Consider the following 12970-nt stretch of genomic DNA (forward strand, 5'->3'; position numbering starts at 1 on the left):
GATGTTGCTCCATTTCAGCATTTCAGCATTTCCAGCAAAACGGACGAAACAATTTCTGCCTCATTAAGCGGGCTCCAAAGAATGTCAACTTACTGGCTGGTTTCGTTTCGTTTCGTTTCGCTAGCTACGAATTTGGACTTCTTTTTAATTAATTAGTGCTTGTTTCTTCTTCTGCTCCCCCACCTTCCACCTTCCTCCGCTCAACCAGTTGCAGCTGCGGCGTCGAATCCCCCAGAGTGCGTTCCATCCAGCTATGTTGCTGTTAAGATGCGGCTCCAATCCTTACCGCTGCTCCTTCTGCTCACTGTCGTCACCCTCCCGCCTGCCACGCCCACCCATCCGAGGGCGAGGAACCACTATGCCAGCGAAGATCTCGGGGAGGAGCCCCTCATGCCGGCCAGCCTGCTGCTCGAGGAACTGCAGCAGACCAACGGGCAGCTCATCAATCTGACGCGACAGCACGACGGCGATACCTTCCACACGAGCGGTGAGTTACCCACTTTACCCACTTTACCCACTTGGCAATAGGTACATTCCACTGGAATATCAAGGAACAACGGGCGGGTATTCATTGATTCATTGAGTGTTTCGAATCATCCGTTTCTAAACCTAATTTATGCGGCAATAAATGTTCCTAAGCGATATGTTAGCAATGCTCCAAATTCCAACCTATTTAAACACTTTTCTGTTGGTGGATGGAATGTACATTACTTTAGAGTATTTCGTTATTATAGCGATAGATTATCTATACACAGTTTAACTTTGCCTTACCAAATTAAAATGTTATTTTCAATTTAATTTGTAGCCATATTTCCTAACTTTATTATTTGGCTCTTATGATCTTATGATCCATAAAGAGTTTGGCTTTGCTTTGCTTAACTAAAATGTTAGTTTCAATGCAATTTGTAGCCATATTTTCGAACTTTATTATTTGGCTCCTATATGGCAAAGAGTATTGCAGCCTTGCGTATTTTTCCGACCGCAGTGCCGGTGCCAGTGTCACTGTCATTGGCCAGTTGCCTTGGCATGTGGCTTCTTCGGCTGGGTGATGCGTCGCTTTTTCGTGGCTGATCCGCTGACAGCGGCATTAATTTTGCCAGTAAGGCCTGGCCTGGCCCGGTCCGGTCGGGTCCGGCCCGTCTGATTAGCCGTCAATCGGCTGAAGATGTTGTGAAGTCCCGACTCAATCCATCTTAATGTTTTCTCCGCGCAGGTCTGAGCAGCGCCTGCAACGCGGACACCTGCATCGGACTCTCGAGTGGCACAGCGTCGCTGGTGCGTGCGAGCGGCGATGGAAGCGGTCAAGGCAACGGTAAGCGAGAGGGAGATTGGCATGGTAATGTGTGCCTGTCATAATCCGAGAAAATCCCCCAATCCATAGATGGACTCAATCCGGCGACCTCGACTTTGGGCGGCGGTCAAATGGAGCTCCTGACCCGGCGCCTCAAGTTGCAGAAGGGTCGCGCTCCAATGGCGAATGGGGATGCGAGCGGCGAGACTGGATGCACCTGCCGATGTCTTCCCTATCAGCGGGCCTATCGCGAGGATCTGGGCATTTGCGTGGACGACATCCATGGTGAGTGTGAGTGTGTGTGTGAGTGTGCATTGCGGAAGCCATCCGCCGATTCCAAGCCAAATTGTGTGCTCCATTTCGCGGTGGGAGTCGCTCCCACATGTGAGACACTATCCATCCATCCATTGTTTTGTCATATCCGAGCACAATGGTTGCCCAACTAAAAAAATAGCGAAAAAAATCGAAAAAAGCCCAGCCGAACGAAAGAAATGCTGTAATAAGCGCCACTGAAATTGTGCAGGGCTGACTGCAGAATGAAAACGAAACGTGACGCAAAGAGGGAAAAAATGTTATTATTATTGAACAAATCGCTTGTTTCCCCGCTGCTAATGAATGAAAGGAAACTTTCGCCGTCGTCTGCCAACATAAACAATCTCGGGGTCTAACTCGAGCACTGGCTCGGAATCCGACTCGAAGATCAGAGTTGGAGTCGGACTCGGAATTGGAATTGGAATCGGAATCGGACCCCAAGTCGGACCGAAAGTAAGAGCTGCGCTGGCCGGAAAAACAGCACCACAAATATGTATGAATTGTTTCACGACCGATTCAAACTCGTAATTGATAAGCGTCGATCGTTATCGCTGCCATTTGAACGTACTTTCCCACAACCTCCGGCACCTAATCGCTTCCCATTTTTCCACCCATTGTTACAGAGTGCTCCCTGTCGCCCTTCGTGAGTGGTTCCTCCTCGGAGAAGATCCCCTTCGTCTTCCTGCCGCTCAAGGGTCAGATCATCTATCCCAGCAGGGAGATCAGCTTTGCCAGTAAGTAACTGAGTTCACATATACAATTTTTCAGCTGCCAAAATAATTGTAGTATCTAAGAGTTTATTCCTTTTAAAATAAGTTGGGTATATACATAATTTGAAAGACATGTTGACAATTCAGATAATCAAAAGTATTATGATATTTGCAATGCTTAAAGAAAAAGTTAACTGATTTCGAATTACTATTAAACACGCATTTTCAATCAGTTTTTTTGGACAACATAGCAATAATTTTGACCAGGCAAACAGTTGGTAAATTAGTGAAAGTCTTTTTATTCTTTTGACGCATTAATGCCATTAAATGCCATTTGTATTTTTAGGCATTCACACACCCGTTTGCGCGGTAACTGGAGCCCAGTACCTGGGCTCCAATGGCTGGTCGGACCTGCGGAACCCCATAGACACCGATTACCCGTTCCGCATGTTCCGGGATGAGGGACGCAGCTTCCTCTTGTGGCTGGGGGAAGCTGATCTGCGGCAGAAGATGCAGGGTCGCCTGATTGTGGTGCATCTGGTGTGTCGCGACATGACGGTGGCCATGAATGCCAGCAGCCACGTCAAGGGGGAGCCCCTCATGCCGCCCAGGAACGTTCACTCCCCCTGTGTGGCCTTCAGAGTGAATGGCAGTCCCGTAAAATATTCCCACAGTGAGTACTAATAATCACTTATATCAAATTCAGGCTTATGCTGACCTCGTTCAACAGATGTCCCCGAGGTCTTCTTCCAACCAGCCAACTCCACCACCTTGGCCTCCACCTCCGATGGCATGACCATGCGGGAGTACGTGGTCATTGTGATCTGCAGTCTGCTCCTGGGCCTCATCTACGTGGCCTCAGTGTTTCTATATCTTTACATGAAGAAACGAAAACGCCACAGCTCACGTCATTCCCTAGACAATCTGACTAACGACATGAATTACCCTAAGAATGATCAGGTTACCTATGGAGCACCCTTTAGCCGAGTGGGTAGTATATACTCCTCCAATAGCATGGGTCTGGGGAATGGAAATGAGTCCAACACACGTACGAGTATCGGCAGTTTGAAGGAGGATATGGGCATTGTGAAAAACAATCCCTTGCTGCAGCATTTTCCACAGTTGGGTGAACGAGAACACAATTCCGGCTTTGCCAGCGACATTTCAAACTCCAATTCTGAGTGCGAAATGGAGGAGAAGATCAAGGTGGGTTAGCCATACAATCATGAAAATGAAATATACACAACTGTGCTTTATAGACATCTGTGCTGGTGCATCCCCAGCTCAGTAAGTCCCCAAAACCTTCGGGTGGAACAGATAACGCCGCCATGGATGTGGATGACTTCCTGCAGGACAACGAGTGTCTGCCCGCCGAAAATGTGGCCGTAATTGACGAGCTCATGAGCGAGGAGAAGCTGGAGAACTTGCGTGCCATGGTCAGTGGCAATGTGCGCAAGAAGCTCTACTTCAATCCGGCTTATTTTGAGCCGCATCTATTAGCGGTAAGTGAGAAATCCAATCCAAAGCCTAATGGAACTTGGCAAAACATTTATTTATAATAAAGAATTGTAGAAAACTTGATATGCATGCCCTTTTTTGTGCTTAACAACTTTTCAGGAACCGCCTCAAGCTGCCATTGAGTTCCTGCAGAAGATCCGCGAGGTCATCGCCATTGCCAAGTACAAAATGGCCTCAAAGCGCTACCAGCCCTCTCTGAACATAATTCCGGAGGAGCAGCACCCGGAGTCCAGTTCCAGTTCACCCACCATGTTCAATATTCCGCTGCAGCAGAGTCTGGCGGGGAAGGGAATGGGCGACAAGCGGAACAGCATCGAGCAGTGGCTGCAGAGTGTACCCAACTCGGATGCCACTCCGGCACAGAAGACGCTCGACAGACCTGCTCCACCGACGGCAAAGAAGCCATCATCCGGATCTCCCAACAAGGGCTCGCTGAGAAAGGAGATAAGCGCTCCCAAGGAGCGACCACCACCACCTCCAATGCAGAAGCCCAGAGCAGATGAAGGTAACGCGAAGTCATCTTCACCAGCGCCGTCGGGTCCACATTCTGGCCGAAGCACCGGAAAGAGCAGTCCGGAACAGTCACCCAAGCCGAAGACAAACGTGGGCAGCACCTACGAGGGATTCTCCGCCTTCTCCGTGGCCGCCAATGTCTATGGATTCGCAGAGACCGGCGGGGAAATCTACAACAATCCCAAGTTCATGCTGGCAGACTCACCTGCGGCCTCACTGCGCAGTGCCTCCAGTCGCTCAAAGTCGATGAGGAAGCGTAGCGAGGTCCTGGATCAGTTCGCCGCCGCCAACTCCACGCCCACCTCGCTCACCTCCTTCGATCGGCAGCACTACAACATGCTGCGGAACATGAAGCCGCCGGAGGTCATCTACGATTCCCTGAAGCGCGAGTTTGCAGCGCATATTCCAACGCCCGACTACGATAGCACCATAGAGAAACGGATCAAAGACATCTACAGCAGCACGCAGAGTAGCATCCCATCGGTGCCCACTCCGGACTACAGCTCCCTCAGTCGTAAATCTCTTAAGCAGTTCCAACCGGATTCCCCGATCTACAGAAGGAAGTCCCCGCAGTATCTGATCGTGGACTACGAAACGGATAGTCTGGAACGCCTGGAACCCAGCAAACGCAAGAGCTCCCACTCGTCCAGTTCACCGTCATCCGATGTGAGCTCCCAATTGAGTCCCAGTTTGAGTACAGCTCTCCCGCTCGAGGAGGAGATGGAGATCAGTCACACTGTATACGATCGCATGGACGGATTTCGCAAGGAGGGCGAGATGAAGAAGCGCCTGGCCGCAAAGCACCAGCATCCACATCCTGGCCAGCACCAAAGGCAGAAGGAGGCGGCAGCTCGGATCAAATATGACACGCCCTTTCGGGGCAGCATGACCATCGAGGTGGAACACGAACCCCCTTCCGATCTGGAGCGGACGGACAGCGATCAATTCGAGCCGGATACCCTGGATCGCAAGCCCAAGAAGCAGAGCTTCTGCGACATTTCAGCCTGGGATGGCCACAAGCCAATCGACTCGGACTTCAGCCAGATCAGTTCGCTGCCGGATCTGAGTCGGCAAATCAGTCCTGCACCCAACCAGGCCATTAAGCCAAGGACCGCTTCCTTCATCCTGCGATCCAGCAACTCATTCAGGAACTTGAGGGAGATCTATGAGTCACCTTTAATCGCCCAGGAGAACTCCAAGTACGAGAAGAAGGTCCCTCCAACACCGGAAGAGGAGGGGCGTATTCTCACCCTGGAGGCGAAGCACTCTCGTCGCCAGCGTCTGATGGAGACCTCACCAACCCACTCAGTGATGGATATCACAAAAGTAAACAAGACCACCATTACGATTTCATCGCCGAAGCCGGCGGATAAAGCTCCTCCTCCTCGGCCAAAGGTCAATCAGCATTACTGCCCACCGTTGGTGCAGAGCAAGCGACCACTACCACCTCCTCCCCCAAACTCATCGGAGCATCAGGCTCCAGATGAAGATGCCTACAGCCTGCACAGTGAGATCACCGAGGTGACAGGCACCTCGGAGTTCGAGAACTCCTGCAACAACACCATGTCCAGTGCTATATCGGCAACCACCGAAGAGAGAACTCATGCCAAGGGTTCCAAGTCCCATCAAATCAACGCCAAGATACCGGAAGAAGACTACGACGGCATGTACAACAAGAAGATCAACAGCCTGCGCAACGACTACAGTCTGACGAAGTATCTCAATCGACGGAAAAGTCAGCGGGAGGAGGTTTCAAAAGCGGGTCAGGACTCCCCAAAGGACGTTGTCCCCGAACTGGAGTTCGTTGGCAGCAATAAGAACCTCAAGGAGGTGGATGTGGCCCAGTTCGATGCGCTGTCCATAAGCTCACGCTCCAATCGGAGCAGCAGTCACCTCTCTGAGCGCACGAAGGAGATGTACAGGAACGCCGGAGTTCCGGTGGGCATTGCCTACCCCCAACGAGCGGCTAGTAGTTCCGGAAGTGCCAGCTCCGGCGGAAACGTTCAAACCGTCTATCGCTGCGAAATCGAACAAGCCCAGCTCACGGCCGGAATGCAGATTGCCATTGGACTAAAGGACCGGGCCAAAAAGGCCAAGGACCTGAAGAACGCGTGGCGAAAGTTTGTGACCATGGCGGCCAACAAGTTTAGTCCCAGCCAAAGTCCAGCACCTACCTATGGTAGCAAGAATGCAGCCGGGTTCCTCGAGGATGATGGCATTGCCTCTATTATCGAAGATGCAGCCCAGTCCGCTGGAATGGGACAACCGGGCAGTCAGACGTATTACGAGCAGCGCTTTGGTCAACCGGACAGCGGATACATGAGCACCGATTCCACGGAGCTGTACAAGCGAAATGTCTACGATAGGTATAATTTTAAGATGCCGTGTGGGCGGGGTCAGATCATCCGGGTGGACACCATCGAGGACAACGAGGAGGAAAGCGGTCCGAATGACAACCGGTTCGAGGACCTCGAGCACATGGTCTCTCCGGGTCACAGTCGCCGATCTCCGGAAAACAACGCCGTTGTCGCTTGCGATCTAAGCGATGCGGAATCTGATAAAACTCTGACCCGTTCCCATTCCCATTCGCAAACGAATTCCCAGGAGCGAAACGTGCGGGGCAGCACCACCACAATGTCATCCTACTCCTCGGATGAAAATGGACGCGGACAAAGCACCTGCTGCGGCTCGTCGGAAACGGACGAGGAGACCAACGCGGAGGACATGTGGGAGTCGGGGGCAGAGAGCATAGAAACGCACTCCGTGCTCTACAAGATGATTAGGAAGAGTTAGAGTAAGCATAGTCTAGTGCATAAATAGTTTCTAGGGTCGTGCAATATTGAAAGAAGACGAAAGACTTACTTCTTAAGACTTAAGGAACGCAATAGCAACAATCAGTGCAATAACCTAGAGATTCTTGCCAAACCACAAGGTGCAATTTTAATAGTTCTAAGCTAGCTAATAAGCTTTAGTATTAACGATATTAGGGATATTAAGGAAAGTGAAACCCTGGGAAACTGCATCCAATACGCAAAGTGCAGGTACCAACAGTATATCAGAATAGCAGAAGAAGTCGAACCCAAGCCCTAAGAAATCCAAGTGCAATCAATCATCATTATATATGGTTAAGTATCGTAACGGATGCGTATTGTGATAAACGTCAGCAGTCGTGGGCCGGAAATGTGCAATCTTAGTGTTAGTGTCAGTGTAAATGTCTTAGATCTAAGTTATCGTACTTCTGTTTTACTTACGTAGAGTAATAAATATTTTTTATAAAAGAGATGCGTGTCTTATTCAAATGTAGCCTGCTTTTGGGTATCAATAACCAAACCACCAACATTAAACATGTAGATACCTACCAACATTCTTAGAAAGCGATAGTGAGAGAAAGCTGGTACAATTAATTGATCTCGAACGAGAAATCAAGAGAGATAATCAATGAATGGTTTATGAACTTACCAAAACCAACTTGCAAAGTCACCACAACATATGGGAATAGGCCAGAAGTAATTGTGGCCAAGATTTATGACTACCTCCCAGCTATCTGTTTCTTGATTACGAGAACTATCATTAGATTACCAAGTAATCGGCAATCCAAACCCAATCTACAGCCCATTGATAAGCATATTCTATAAATCTACACATTGCGCTGCTTTCGCGTCCAGTTGGTCGAAAATGTCACGGATTTTGGTCGTGTTTCTGGTGCTCGGAGTGGGCTGCTCCCTGGCAGATCCTATTAGCCGCAACGAAGAGGTTCATCTACCGAAGCTCGATGGACGCATTGTCGGTGGACAGGACACGAACATCACACACTACCCGCATCAGATCTCGATGAGGTACAGGGGAAACCACCGATGCGGTGGCACCATTTACAGAACGAACCAGATCATCAGTGCTGCCCATTGTGTAAACACCTTGACCGGCCCGGAAAACCTAACCATTGTGGCTGGTTCCTCGAACATCTGGTTCCCCACCGGTCCGCAGCAGGAGTTGGCCGTCCGTGAGTTCATCATTCATCCCAAGTACCGCACTCTGAACAACGACTACGATGCGGCAATTCTGATCCTGGATGGCGATTTCGAGTTCAACGACGCAGTGCAGCCGATTGAGTTGGCCCAGGAGCGTCCCGATCACGATACACCCGTAACTGTGACGGGCTGGGGAACCACCAGCGAAGGTGGAACCATCTCCGACGTCCTGCAGGAGGTCAACGTTAATGTGGTGGACAACTCGTACTGCAAGAACGCCTATTCCATTTTGCTGACCAGCCGCATGCTTTGCGCCGGAGTCACCGGAGGTGGAAAGGATGCCTGCCAGGGCGACTCCGGAGGTCCGCTGGTCTACAACAACACTCTTCTGGGCATTGTCTCCTGGGGCACGGGCTGTGCTCGTGAGAGCTACCCCGGAGTCTATTGCTCCGTTCCGGAGGTTCGCGATTGGCTGCAGGAGACTGTTGCGGCTAACGAGTATGTGGGCAAAATCGACTTTCTGTAATCTTAAGTCAGACATCTTGTAACTAGCCTCGCGTCTAACTCGAAACCTTTCATACCTCCGAGTTACATAAGAACTGACCAATACAGGCGATAGCGTAGTACGAGTATGTTGTTGGTTTGATTACGGTTTTATTATTAAATTAGGTAGCTTTATGCGGGCGGTAACCACTTGAAGATAGCGTATCGATAGCCGTGAAAATGCCTATGTTTATTGCGCTCCAGCGGCTGCAATAGTTTCCTCGATCCAATCCACAAAGCTGGCCACGTAGGTATAGACGGTGGGGTAGTTGGGTCGGGCACATCCACGGCCCCAGGACACCAGACCCACCAGCTGCCCATCGATGACCAGGGGGCCACCGGTGTCCCCTTGACAGGCGTCACTGCCTCCTTGGGCTACGAATCCCGCACAGATCATCCCCTCGGTGACCTCGCCAGCGCCGTAGATTTGAGTGCACTGCTCTGAGCTCACCACTGGCACTTGGGTCTGCTCCAGCGTGTAGCTGGAGGGGCCCCACTCCTCCCGGTAGCCCCATCCGGCTACAGTGGCCAGTCTACCCACTGCCGGACGCTCCGGGCGGATACCAATTGCGCTTATTCCGAAGTGCGTAAGGTTCAGGGGTGTGTCCAGGAGGAGGACGCCTATATCGTTGTCAACTGTCACGGGATCGTAGCTCGGATGATGGGTCCAGTTGGCCACTGGGTAAATAAATCCATCGGTTCCGTTGCGGGTGTTGGCTCCGGCCACAGCCAGAAGTTTAGTTTCCTCGGGCAGGTCATAGAGGCACTGAGCACTGGTGACCAACGCGTGCTCCGAGATGATGACACCGGCACATTCGTGCTTGTAGCTGGACTCCTCATCCTGGCGATAGCGAAGGGAGACCAGATATGGATGACGGGCTATATCTACCGCGGTGCCATTAATTATCCTGCCCTCCGGTTGACCCGAAATGCAAATTACGGAGGAGAACCCAATGGCCAACAGCAGTAGTGGGAAGTACATCGCTTCCTCCATCGATTCGCACGGTTGTGAAGTTTCAATAGAACTGATTACGGATGGCAAACTTCGACTTAGCTGGGTTGCGTTCAATGAACATACTGATTGACTTAATGGTCGGTGCTCGAGATAGCTTCTGATAGCGGTGAGAGCACAGGGTCCGACCAAGATAAAGTCATTCCGATTGACACATTATTGGTGTATATACTACGTTAACCCTTAGGCTTGCAGCTTCTCTCTAACATATAAGCCAAATGTTATAACTAAGCATGTCTTTGTAGACTATCAATAGACTTTATAGACTACTATAGACTATCAATGACTAGGCGCCACTATAAATGTTGAAGAGCTAAGTGTAGAAATCCCCATATTATGTATGATGTTTAAAGTTCATTGGTCCACTCTAAACCCAATCAACCACCCAAATCTAACAGTATTGCATACTTTTGGGGATTTGGTCACAGTTTCTTTAAATCAGACTTCTGGCCAGTCACACAACCTTAATCCATCCGCCCATCTAATCGTTGATTAAGCTGATTATTTTGGGAAAAGATTAATAAAAACCTTCAGTTCGGCAAAACCCAGGGCACGTGGCTGCAGAAGCCGATTTATTTACAAAACGTGGGATGATGACATAATGCATTTAGAGCCCTGCCAGAACAGCATCGATCCAGGGCCTCAGGTACGCCACATTGGCGTAGACGCCGGGGTAATTGGCCAGTGCACAACTGTTGCCCCAGGACACGACTCCATGGAGCTCGTCGCGCACCACCAGCGGTCCTCCGGAATCTCCCTGGCAGGCATCCGCACCGCCGACTCCCCGCTTGCCGGCACACAACATGGCCGATGTGATGCGGTAGGTCTCATCGCCGAAGTTCTCGTAGTCCTGGTCGCACAACTCGTTGCTCACAATCGGAACATCTACGGCGAGAAGTTGGTTCGAGGAGGAGCCGCCGGGAGAAGTGGTTCCCCATCCGCTGATCTTGCTGATCGTTCCCTCAAGTGGTTGCTCCGAGGCCAGCTTGATGGCCTTGATGGTGAAGTTGTTGAGGGGCAATGGGGGATCCACGAATAGAATGGCGATATCGTTGTTGTAGGCAGCTCCCGAGTAGTACTCCTCGTGCATAACGATCTGCTTGACATTGGTGATGACGCCATCGGAGCCTGTTTGGAAGTTGGTCCCGGCCACCACCTTGAATTGACTAGCCACCGTGCCGATGATGCAGTGCGCCGCTGTCACTATTGTAGTTTCATTGTAAATGGATCCTCCGCATCGGTGGCGATAGGGATTCTCCGGCGTGGTGATGCCCTTGTAGCGCAGGGAAATCTGGTACGGAACCTGCGCTATGTCCGTCACGTAGCCACCCACAATGCGACCTCCCGGAACGCTCTTCTCATCCAGATCATCCAGATCCTCCAGAAGGGGAAGGCCTTGGCTCAAGGCCACCACGCCGACGAGAAAGGCCAAGAGGCAGACCAGCCAAGAGCTCGACATGTTTACAAAGGCGAGGAGAATAGGGAACTGAAGGCCCAAACTTTTTGGCCGTCGTTTCCATAGCTTATCTAACGGTCGATTCGAATATAGAAATCATAAATTTTATAATGGATATGCGTGGTCATTCGTTACTACAGCGATTAGGATTTATAGGCTCCTATAACAGTGGCTAACATAGTTGGGATTGCTTTGAATCATTTTTCATTTTAAATTGATTCTAATTAAGTGATAATATTTCTAATAAATTTATTTTTGGATTGGATTTGGCTCCAATTATTTTTGGTGAATTTCCTTAAGTGAAATATATTATATGTTGAAATGTTGAATTTCGGTTTTAAAATATTTACGTGATTCGCTAAAAACTGAACTGTGGACCTAATAGTCAGTATTACCAATAAAGAGTTTACTACCGAACGTATATATGCTTCGATAGCTGCAGTTTTTTAATCGGGTATATAAGCTGTCTGAACTATAAAGACGTGTTTCGTTTGTAGTACGTTATTTTATTGGACATTTGATATAATCGGTGATAATAGGTGTACACCCTCTTTTATACATAAGCTGCTCGCTGTTGGGCTATCCAGTCCTTAAAGTAGGCCACATTCGCGTAAACGCCAGGATAACTTGGCTGGGCGCATCCTTCCCCCCAGGAAACAATGCCGGCCAGCTTGTTAGCAACCACCAGAGGTCCTCCGGAATCTCCCTGGCAGGCATCCTTTCCGCCCTCCGATAGCCCGGCGCAGAGCATTCCCTCGCTGATTGGTCGCCAGTAGTAGGCTTCCTGGCACTTTTCGGAGTCGACAACTGGTACCTTGACCTGCTGCAGCTGATCGGAGGGCAGGCCATTCTCCTTGGTGTAGCCCCATCCACTGACTGTGGCCTGGACTCCCACGGCTGGTTGCTCCGAGGCGACTTCAATGGCTTCCATGGTGCTAAAGCTGGCCAAAGGCAGGGGAGGGTCCACAATCACCAGGGCAATGTCGTTATCCGTAGTGGAGGCGTTGTACAACTCGTGGGGAATCAATTTGGAAACGCGCACCACCACGCCATTCATCCCACCACGGCTATCATCTCCTGCCACCACCAGGAAGTTCTCCGCCTCGCGGTTGTAGACACAATGTGCTGCGGTTGCTATTGTCACCGCGTCCAGGATGCTTCCACCGCAGGTTTGGGCGTAGGAGCTACTCGAAGAACTGCGCCTGCGCAGCTGCACCACATATTTGGTGTAGTAACTGGAGGTATCTGCACCACCAACTATGCGGCCATCTGGTTGCGCCGATACTGCACCAATTCCCAGAAGAAACAGCAGCGCGGGGATCCGCAATATGACTTTGTTCATTTTGTGGTTCGGAGAGTGACTAAATCGGCTCTTTTACTTTGCTCGAAATCAACGAAAAGCTTTGGCTCGTATCGCAAATTGGTCAATAAACCGCTTCTATTTTAACACCGATAAGATGACCATCCGAGAGCGGTAGCTGTTCTCCGAAACCATGGCTGACTAAGAATAAAGCCAGTCAATTAGCCTTAGTCCAGAAGTATCAAATACTGATCAAATATTTAATTGCCACTTAAAGCAATTAAAAGCTTAGATTGGGGAATCAAATGTATATCAAACTGTTTCCTTGTTCGAGCAATGAAAAGGAA

At 50.1% G+C, this 12970-nt stretch overlaps 5 protein-coding genes across 6 annotated transcripts; 2 read left to right on the plus strand and 3 right to left on the minus strand.

Annotated features, from left to right (window-relative positions):
• Positions 1-267: 267 nt before the first annotated feature.
• Positions 268-7137, plus strand: LOC122614182. 2 transcript variants are annotated; one of them, XM_043788703.1, is made up of 8 exons: positions 268-487; positions 1214-1312; positions 1382-1576; positions 2227-2337; positions 2660-2986; positions 3044-3519; positions 3573-3815; positions 3931-7137. In XM_043788703.1, the coding sequence occupies exons 1-8, from the start codon at positions 268-270 to the stop codon at positions 7135-7137; spliced, it is 4878 nt and encodes a 1625-aa protein (XP_043644638.1). The 2 variants fall into 2 exon arrangements, with proteins under 2 accessions (XP_043644638.1, XP_043644639.1); XM_043788704.1 differs by having other exon boundaries at positions 3597-3815.
• Positions 7138-8012: 875 nt separating this feature from the next.
• Positions 8013-8944, plus strand: LOC122615127 (trypsin-7). Its single transcript, XM_043790026.1, has one exon. It carries the CDS (start codon positions 8020-8022, stop codon positions 8836-8838), a length of 819 nt encoding a protein of 272 aa, XP_043645961.1. The 5' UTR covers positions 8013-8019; the 3' UTR covers positions 8839-8944.
• On the minus strand, positions 8943-9915 carry LOC122615128 (trypsin eta). Its single transcript, XM_043790028.1, has one exon. It carries the CDS (start codon positions 9847-9849, stop codon positions 9046-9048), a length of 804 nt encoding a protein of 267 aa, XP_043645963.1. The 5' UTR covers positions 9850-9915; the 3' UTR covers positions 8943-9045.
• A 486-nt stretch (positions 9916-10401) lies between these two features.
• Positions 10402-11339, minus strand: LOC122613219 (trypsin zeta). Its single transcript, XM_043787286.1, has one exon. The coding sequence runs from the start codon at positions 11324-11326 to the stop codon at positions 10475-10477; it is 852 nt and encodes a 283-aa protein (XP_043643221.1). The 5' UTR covers positions 11327-11339; the 3' UTR covers positions 10402-10474.
• A 480-nt stretch (positions 11340-11819) lies between these two features.
• Positions 11820-12802, minus strand: LOC122615091 (trypsin eta). The gene has a single exon (XM_043789972.1). It carries the CDS (start codon positions 12663-12665, stop codon positions 11877-11879), a length of 789 nt encoding a protein of 262 aa, XP_043645907.1. The 5' UTR covers positions 12666-12802; the 3' UTR covers positions 11820-11876.
• Between the last annotated feature and the right edge of the window lie 168 nt (positions 12803-12970).

The sequence above is a fragment of the Drosophila teissieri genome, chromosome 2R, assembly GCF_016746235.2.
Source record: "Drosophila teissieri strain GT53w chromosome 2R, Prin_Dtei_1.1, whole genome shotgun sequence".
Taxonomy (NCBI): domain Eukaryota; kingdom Metazoa; phylum Arthropoda; class Insecta; order Diptera; family Drosophilidae; genus Drosophila; species Drosophila teissieri.

Excerpts from the sequence above, each read along its gene's own strand:
- LOC122614182 (XM_043788703.1), top strand. The coding sequence starts at position 268 with ATGCGGCTCCAATCCTTACCGCTGCTCCTTCTGCTCACTGTCGTCACC. Across the intron at positions 2,987-3,043 it reads TCCCGTAAAATATTCCCACA|ATGTCCCCGAGGTCTTCTTC; the intron begins GTGAGTACTAAT and ends CTCGTTCAACAG. Across the intron at positions 3,520-3,572 it reads AAATGGAGGAGAAGATCAAG|ACATCTGTGCTGGTGCATCC; the intron begins GTGGGTTAGCCA and ends TGTGCTTTATAG.
- LOC122615127 (XM_043790026.1), top strand. The coding sequence starts at position 8,020 with ATGTCACGGATTTTGGTCGTGTTTCTGGTGCTCGGAGTGGGCTGCTCC.
- LOC122615128 (XM_043790028.1), bottom strand. The coding sequence starts at position 9,849 with ATGGAGGAAGCGATGTACTTCCCACTACTGCTGTTGGCCATTGGGTTC.
- LOC122613219 (XM_043787286.1), bottom strand. The coding sequence starts at position 11,326 with ATGTCGAGCTCTTGGCTGGTCTGCCTCTTGGCCTTTCTCGTCGGCGTG.
- LOC122615091 (XM_043789972.1), bottom strand. The coding sequence starts at position 12,665 with ATGAACAAAGTCATATTGCGGATCCCCGCGCTGCTGTTTCTTCTGGGA.